General features: G+C 36.7%; 1 protein-coding gene across 1 annotated transcript; it reads left to right on the top strand.

The window, feature by feature from the left end:
• The first annotated feature begins 1072 nt into the window (after positions 1 to 1072).
• LOC6575893 (putative odorant-binding protein A5) lies at positions 1073 to 1997 on the top strand. The gene is made up of 2 exons (XM_002001861.4): positions 1073 to 1358; positions 1430 to 1997. The coding sequence occupies exons 1-2, from the start codon at positions 1212 to 1214 to the stop codon at positions 1913 to 1915; spliced, it is 633 nt and encodes a 210-aa protein (XP_002001897.1). The 5' UTR covers positions 1073 to 1211; the 3' UTR covers positions 1916 to 1997.
• Positions 1998 to 9350: the final 7353 nt, after the last annotated feature.

Raw genomic sequence — 9350 nt, 5'->3', positions numbered from 1 at the left:
TTTCATATTATATTCAATATGCATTATTTCAGGAGCTTGAGCTTTTTGGAGAGACTTGTTCAGGTTTGGCATAAACAAAAAAAAAAAAAAATAAAATAAATAAATAAAAATAAAAATAAATAAATAAAAAAAGTAAAATAAAATAAATATATATATTTATTTTATGAAAATTGTTTCATATAATTTTGTACATTAATTTTAATTTTAATTTTTTTTTCTTTTACATCTATCTATCTTCTTTTATCATCTATTCTATTTAAAAACAGTTAAAAATGCAGGTTAACTGAATAATTTCTTGGCTTCTTTATTTTTTCTATGCTTTTTATTATAAAATGTTATTATTATCTAAGTGCGTGAAGGACTTTACATAACCTTACTTAAATTGTCTGAACAGCTCAGCTGCTCTGATCATCGCTTGCTATTTCCAAGTTCCCATCTTCTCCCATCTCACTCAATATCGATAATATTATAGTTAAATACCGATGATACCGATGTAATTCTAGAGAAACCTCGATAGTTATCTATTTATATTTCTCTCCTCTCCCAATCTTATTCGCCGAGTACATACACAGACACAATTTGTTATTTGTTATAAAATTCTTGCAATACGATTAATGAATCCAACTAAAATTGAGCATAAGCTTGAAGCATTCCATTGAGCAGCAGCCTGAACACAATTTCGAACATAAATGGATAAGGATATCCCAAAGTTGTGCGCATTGCAATTTGAATTTCAACTGTCTATAAATGGTAAAAAGGATTACAAATATTAAACAATAAAGATTATTTCTATTTCTATTCCAATCCAAAAATGCAGCTGAACATTCTATTCAATAAAACTTTCATTCAGTTATAGTTTCAGGTCCTCAAAATCATGCTAATCAAAAGCATTTTACAGTAATTATTTGCCCTTACCTGGCGTATCATGACCAAGCGTCAATTTAATTTAATTTATTAAGCAACAAAAGCGGCTCGCATTAAACAAATTGCCGCATCGTTGCATGGAGTCTAAAGCAAATATCTACAGATATATAACAATATACTGTAAATGCAAATATTTGCACAAGTTTCACAAATTATTGCAAATTGCTGGCTCAATTTTCTTAATTATATTTGCGCTGACAATTGGAGTCGGCGATTAGAGCCAAGCCACATCGATTCGTGGACTATAAAAGCCGCGCGACTCCAGCAGCGAGTCGAGAGCATTTGCAATGTGTGCCGTATTTGTTGTCTGCTTGCTGCTGTGCGTGCTGGGCCTGGGCCACGGCGAGGAGGAGGAGCCGAATGTGCGTCGCATTATGAAGGAGCTGGATGTGATACCCGATGTGCTCAAGGAGCCGCCGCAGGAACTGCTAAAGGTATGTCGCACATGACAGCCATTGCATTGCAATTTGCTAGTGAAGGGGCTGAGGGCTGCTTTGCATTTCAGCTGCGCTTTGAGAGTGGCATCGACATCGAGGAGGGCAAGACGTACACGCCCACCGAGCTGAAATTCCAGCCGAAACTGGAGTGGAATGCCGATGCGGAATCCTATTATACGCTCATAATGCTGAGTCCCGATGCCCCAAGTCGTGAATATCCCATCTATCGCTCCTGGCTCCACTGGCTAGTGGTCAACGTGCCCGGCCTGGATGTGGCCAAGGGTCAACCGCTCTCCGAATACTTTGGTCCGATGCCACCCAAGGAGAGCGGTCTATTGCGCTATGTGGCACTCGTCTACAAGCAGTCGGGCAAGCTGGACTTTGAGGAGAAGAAAATGGAGCTAAAGAACGCGGAGGATCACAGCAACTTCGATCTAGAGAAGTTCACTAAGAAATACGAGATGGACGCTCCATGTGCCGGCAACGTATTTCAGTCCAAGTGGGATGAATATGTGCCAGAACTGATGAAGATGCTGTATGATATAAATGAGTGAGCTGAGAGTATTATATATGAATAGGAGCAATATAAGGTGAAGGGTTTTTATATTGTAAACATATACATACATATATTTCATATTCGTTAGTAAAAAAAAGTTATCTAATAGAATTTTCCTTTGGCTGTGGTTGTTCTCCAATTCGAGTGATTAGCCTTAAGCCATGAGAATCTCCGAGAACGGCGAATTAAGCTGACTATGAGTCAGCATGAAATATTTCTTTGAGCTTAGGTCAGCGCTTCGAATCTGCCAGCTATGAAATGCCTTGGAAAGGTGAGAACTTCTCACTGAGAAGTATGTTTGATTTGTCCTAATTTCGTTCGTTCCTTATGTGCAATATTAATGTAATTAATATAAACTTCTGCTAGCCATGAGGACCTCCTTTCATGTCCAATTTGGTCATTGTTTATGAGTTATGTTGTATGCAAGCATGTGACTACTTCAGCAAGAGCTATGCGAATTTCCGAGAGAGGCCCAATTTTACTTTATTTCAACAATTATCTTAAAATTTCATTGGCAGACAAATTTTGCAATTTCAATTGAATTCAATGAATTTTAACTCTATAAAATTCCCCAAAGACATCCGTAAGTCTTTAGTACATTCGATAATCTTAAATTTGAGCTGATAGAACTTAATTAAAAATGGCACAGAAAATTGCTCAATGATAAATAAAATGTCTGCACTTCGGCTCTAGCTGAGTTTGTTCGACTTAACAGCTCGTAGAGTCTCAGTTTGCAGCTTGGCAGTGGCAAAACTTGAGGTGCCAAACGCTGCCTAATCGAAATTTAACTAACTTTTACTTAACTAGAAAACTGACGCAAAGCTCTACGTTCATGAGCCACCTCCAACTCCCCAGCTGCTCCATCAAGAACAATAACAGCAACAACATTGATTGACTTGTTACATTCTCAAAGTGCCTCAACAACAACAACAACAACAAGAAAAGCTCTGCAGCGTAGCTATCGCCTTGCAGTCGCAGAAAAGTCACTTAAACTTTGCAATCATGATAAGACGTAATGCTAGATTTCCATTTATATTTCCGCCCCAACACATCACTCCCACCCCCACCACCCCCCACAAGTGCTGTGAAACAAGTGTTAAAGGTGCAACATAAGAGTCTGTGTAATGCGAGAGTCAAGTTGGCCAAGGAGCTCTGCGGGTTGGGGCCAACTCAAATAGTAACTAAACGCAGGGCACAAAGCGTTTTGTGGCAAACGGCAAATAACCTTAAGGTTAAGATTACAAGGTAATTTGATTCAATTCCACTGATAGGCGTGCCAAAAGCAACAACAGCAACAACAACAACAGCAAGAGAGTCGTCTCTCAAGTCTGGGGCCAATTCCAATGGCAATTTCCCAGCTCGCCGAGATGACAATGTCGAGATAGGAATTGTTTCTGCATTGCCGCCAGCCAGCCCAAAAAAGTCTTCTACTTCTACTGCTTCGTCTTCTTCTTGTTGTTTTTTGAGAAGTATTTTGCTCTTGTTCTTCAGCTTCTTGTTTATCAGTTTGTGTATAAATTTGCCTTTATTTTGACATATTTAGTGGGCTGCCTTAGCTCAGCGATAAGGCCAAAGAGCAGCTCATGTGCGCCAGTCCATTAAAACGCAATACAAAGCCAATAACTAAGTGAGAGCTGGCTGGAGGAAGTTTTCCAGCAATTTGAGAACTGAATTTTAAGCTCAATTTATGTGGGTCAAATGGAGAGTGGATTTGCTTTTTATGAAAACATTTTAAGTGGTTAAGCTTGAGATGTAATTTATGCAATAAATGAACAAATATTTATAAAACAAAGAAACAAACAGTTTTATTCCAAATTATATTTAAGAGAATTTTATTTAGGTAAACAATTTTAAATAATTTTTGGAAAAAGAAATAAAAGAATATATAATTTAAAACCCAGGACAAATTTAAAAGTAAAATTTGAAACAAAAACGTAGGACTTAAAAATATTATTCCCAAATATTTATGACTATAATATGCTTTGGATTTAAAAGTTTCAATTAAAAATATTTTTTAGATATATTTTAAAATAGCTTTCAAAACATTATTTTTCTTCTATTGAAGCAAAAATTTTATATATGATATAAGTTTTTTTTTTTATACCCTGAACCCATTGAAAATGGGAAATCAGGGTATAATGGTTTTGTTAAAAGTATGTAACAGGCAGAAGGAGGCGTGGCAGACCCCACAAAGTATATATATTCTTGATCAGGGCGACGAGCTGAGTCGATTTGGCCCTGTCCGTCTGTCTGTCCGTCCGTCCGTCCGTCCGTCCGTCCGTCCGTCCGTATGTATGAACGCGTCGATCTCAGAAGATATAAGAGCTAGAGACTTGAAATTTTTTTTCCTAGGTCCGTGTGTATCACGCGCATATCAAGTTTTTCTTTTTATATCGATAACTACTCCCGATATTTTATTATCGATTAAAAACCTTATCGAAAGCTAGTTATTTAATTATATCTCCTACACCTTTAGAGCTAGAGCTTGCAAATTTCAAATGTAGACTTATATATATTTTATATAATTTCGATTTTTGTTGTAATTTACCCCCCACCCCTATATCAACCCCCTCACCCTCACCTTTGTAAAAGGCGTATTTCAAGTACTAGAGACGTGTGCTTTGGAATGTACATACATTTTCATCATATTATTACGTTTTGAAAGTTTCGTTAAGATTGTACGTCTAGAAATTAAATTATTCAACAAATAAATTCTTATAATGTTCCCCACACTGCAGCGCAGCCCAAGCGTAGTCGCTGCTTACTGCGGAGTTAGCAGAGCGCGTTCTAATACGTGCGTGTGTATGTATGTATGCCGAAAAGAAGTGCAGAGTGATTAGTATATCAAATTAGAGGGTTCAGGGTATCTCCTAGTCGAGCAGTCTCGACTAGAGTCTTCTTACTTGTTTTAAATTGTTTTATGTTCCGTGAATGAAGATAAAATATTTAAATATATAAAAAACATATTTTTAAAAAAATCTATTAAAAACTTTTCTAAATATTTAATACTCTAAGGAAGTTCCTTTGGCTGCGCCTATCCGATCTTTTCAAGAAAATGTATGAAAAGAAAAGGAATGGGAGGATAGCTCAGTTAGGCTAATAGGTTTAGAGAGCAGGAAACTTCCCGCCTAGAAATGTGTCTATTATAGTTAAACTGGACTAGTATCTATATATCAAAGTCACCTCAAATACTTTTCCCGCCAATCTTTTGCGTTATACAACACTATTTAGTATGCATTCTATGTAGTTGCTCACCAGCACTAAGAACACGAAGCAGATGCAGTTGAAGCAGAAATAGCGACCCACTTAAAGTGCTAACGATTAATTTCACGCTGGCCTGCTCGCACTTTTCATACATTTTGAATGCTCCCTCGAAAGCAGTGACAGCAGCAGCAGGAGCAGCCCACATGGCGTATGAGTAATCTGCAGCTATGGCACTGTGGCCAAATCCCCTAGCTGCAGCGCAGTTGTAGTTGTAGTAGTAGCTGTAGCTGTAGCTTGCAAGCTGTGTAAAAAGTTGAGCAAGTTTCTTCATATTATTTATCCCATGTGACAAATTTGCTGCAGCAGATTTTCGCCTCTCGTCATAAATTATGCCAAGCTGAGAAAAATCCACAAAAAAAAAATAGAAAGGGGAAGAACGAGTGGAATTATATGAAAGAAAAGGAAAAGGCAGAAAGTTTTTGAGTTTTGTCAAAAGTTTCGTGCACATTTTAATTTAATAATCGTTGTCGCAGTCGTTAAGTTGAGCCAAAGTTTGAGCGAGCTCCCGAGCGGCCGCTCCTGATAGCTGAGAGAGCTGGCTGCATTTACATTTGCCTAATAGCCGCCCAATGAGTGAGTGGCCACTTAATTGATGAGCCGTGTTATATATATATATATATATGTGGTGTGTGTGTGTGTGAATAAATAAAGGCCAAAGCTCAGTTGGTGTTGTTGGTGCTCGATTTTGCATTATTTATTGTTGGCATCGATGACTGTGACACTTGGAAGCGTTCAATATGCGAAACTCTTGCACTTGCATATTGTATAACATTTCAAATGCATGCCTGACAAACCAAGCAAATGACAGCACACAGCACACAGCAGCAGGAGCAGCAGCAGCAGCTGGACTAGTATCCTTCAACCAGGATACGGGCAGGACCTACTGCTGCCATTGCCACTGCTGACGTTGTCGTTTCTGTCACACAGTTAAAATGTGATAAATTCCATTAAGTGACAGCCACACACACACACACACATACAGAGAGATACACACACACGCACAAACGCACAGCAAGAAATCCATTTTGTGGGCTCAAATCAAAATGTACCCGCACTCACCCACACACACACACACACACACACAGACACCCGCACAAATTCTAAACATCAACTTGAAACTTCATGTTCACATTGAAAGCCAAACTGCCACCAACAGACAGTTGTACGCATCGCATATTGAAATTGTAATTTGATTTCTGCCTTTTGCCACCAACAACAATAGCAACAACTCTTCAACTGTCCAACACGCTACCCCACGCTCTCTCTCTCTCTTTCTCTATCTGTCAGCTATCCGTACTGCACTGGAGCTCTCTATAATTTAGTCCAGAAATCGTTTTACTGTTGTTTCACAACTGAATGTCTCTTAATCAAATCTGAAGATCAAACAAGCTCTGTGTAAAGATTTTTGTTTGATTTGCATTTTTCTGCAAATTTTTAATGATAGAGTAACGCATTGCTTTTAAAGCCTAAAATTTTATATGGAACTTATAGAGCTTTTAAAAAGAATATACTAATATATATTCTCAAACAAAAAACAAAAATAAATAAATAAATAAATATAAATAAATAAAATAAAAATAAACATAAACCTTGGTATTAATCTAATGAAAAATAATATCAATAAAAATAATAAAAATCTATTTAAGGATATTTTAATATCTAATCAATTTAAGTACTAATAAGTAGAAAAGATATAATGAATAATATACAAAATACATATATAGAAGAAAATGAATCTATCACCATCAATATATTGTTAATCCTGATGCAGTTTATGATGTTAAGAACATCGCTGACCTATCATTAGTTGATTTTCCTATGTACTGAACCGCTAGTCAGTACTTAAATATTTTTTGTAGCTCGTAACCCGTTGCAAAACCTATAGTAAGAGCATTTGCTAGGAGAGTAAATCCAGTCGCCTGCATGCTCAGCCATCGCTTTGCAACAATTTAATAGGTGTTAAGTATTTTGTATATAAATTGAGTGCAGCCCGAGAATGGATTCCAATTTGTTGTTAAGTGCGAAAGGCAAGAGCTGTAGCCATTGAAATCTCAACTGGCTATAGCTTAGCAAAAGGAACAATGTACGAATAATATATTTTATACAAAAGTATTTCAGCAGCAAACAAAGAACCGAGACTCTTTCGTTCCATTGTTGTGTGAGTTAACATAATAGCTACAGTTTTGTTATACAGCCTTTGTACTAAATTCCCAAATTTATATATAATTAATTTAATACAATTTAATACAAAGCATTAGAAACATGAGAAGTTTAAAAACAAGTTGCAGGCGAAGTTTGCTTGGACTTTCCATATGAAATGATTGAGAAAGAGAGAGAGAGAGTGTGAAGAAAGGGAGGAGAAGAAGGAGATAGGGAGAAAGAAAGATGAAGAGAGCCACAGTGAAATGAGATATGTTGAGAGTGAAAGAAAACATGCGAATAGACCATAAAACAAAAACAACTGCAACAAAGCAACAGACATTTTTCTATACAGTTGACTTAAATTTTACTCGGTCAAAAACTTGACTAGAAAATATATATGTCCAACATAGAAGATATAAATATATTTAATCTTTATACAGTCGAGTCGCGATAGTTAAAAATGGCAAAGGGATCAGTTCTTTTTCGACTTACACGTAAATTAAAATTATTATTATTATCGAGAACGCATTTTTTTTCAAGGGGATAGAATATTGTTTTTTGGATCGCGATTTTTGTTTAGCTGGGTACAAATTATCGAGACTCTACTGTACCAACCAAGACTCAATTTTTTTTTTCTAATTAAGCTTCTTCTGGTCTCCGATAATTTTTTTTTTTTTTTTTTTTTCAGTCTACATCTACATTTAATACCATAGAATTTTAATTCTTAAACGTAGTCTTTAAATTAAATTGAAAATTACAAATGGACAATGATAATTAATAATAAAATAAAAGAAAATAATTAATGCCGATTACTCTTTGTGGAATGCATTCATTTTAAACACATTCTTAAATACTTCAGCTGAGTGCAACGGATGTCAGCTCTAACTCTCGACTGCATCTGCCAGGAGACAGACAAAGCCTCGCGGCGCACTTAAATCATTATTTAATTTTAATTTTAAATGCGCTTTTTTCTCTCGCTTTTTCCCGGGATCGGGCTGCGAACAAAGCGCTGGGCAAATAAATAAAGTAAAATGCCAAACTCATTACAGAGCAGCTGGCGAATGGACGACAAGTGGCTACGTCACGGCAGCAGACAGCAGGCACCAAGCAGCAGGCAGCAGGCAACACGGCAACAAGTCGAGTACAACAATGCAACTGCAGCTGCCGGTAACAAAAAGAAAAAAAAAAAGTGGAAAAAAATGTAAAAAATGGCCAACAATGCGCCGCTCAAAAGGCACAATGCTGGCTCAACACACACCTGCCCCAGCCTCAGTCCCAGTCCCAGCCGCTGCCTCGCCTCACCTGCCACTGCTGCTGCTCGGTTGGCTGCATTGTTCGGTGGCAGTGGCCAAACGCTGGCGGCAATGGCGGCGTCGCCTCCATTGGGGCATTGATGCCAGGTGACAGACGGGAAAACCTGCCTCGCTGAAGTCCATGTGTGCGTGTGTGCGTGAGTTGTGTATATATATATATATATATATATATGTGTGCGTGTGTGTGTTTATGCACTGGCATACAATTTTCAGACCGCAACCAGGCATGTTTTCAAGCTAATTGCCCGCTATTTACATTTCAAATTGAAAAACTTAAAAACGCAAATGAATATGCATAGGCGGAGCCAAGCTTTAGTTTAGCTAAACTGAGCTAAATATGGTCATAAAATTGCATGGAATAAGTCCTATGGTAAAATAGTAAGAAATTTTAGATATGTTAAAATTGTAACTGTATAAAATTGTAAGAGTTTATAGAATAATATAAGAATGTTCTATCTACTAATCTATTTTATTTCGTACTACTCTGCAGTCCAGAGAGTGTAGCCTTAGCAGTCTATAGCACCAATTATGTTTTCGTAGTTGATATGAATAATTGTAAATATTGAATAATTTATCTTGGTTTCTATGAGGAATATTTTGTTTAGATATGTTAAAATGCTTCAGAAAAGTCAATTTTATTTATATATTTATTTGTTTTCAGATTTTTTTTTTTTTTTTTGTATTAACTATTTATTGCGAAAATTAAATCAGATT

This window comes from Drosophila mojavensis, unplaced genomic scaffold (assembly GCF_018153725.1).
Source record: "Drosophila mojavensis isolate 15081-1352.22 unplaced genomic scaffold, ASM1815372v1 contig_36, whole genome shotgun sequence".
NCBI lineage: Eukaryota > Metazoa > Arthropoda > Insecta > Diptera > Drosophilidae > Drosophila > Drosophila mojavensis.
The sequence above is the reverse complement of the archived record's forward strand: the minus strand, read 5'-3'. Positions and strand labels throughout refer to the sequence as shown.

Excerpts from the sequence above, each read along its gene's own strand:
- LOC6575893 (XM_002001861.4), top strand. The coding sequence starts at position 1,212 with ATGTGTGCCGTATTTGTTGTCTGCTTGCTGCTGTGCGTGCTGGGCCTG. Across the intron at positions 1,359-1,429 it reads CGCCGCAGGAACTGCTAAAG|CTGCGCTTTGAGAGTGGCAT; the intron begins GTATGTCGCACA and ends TTTGCATTTCAG.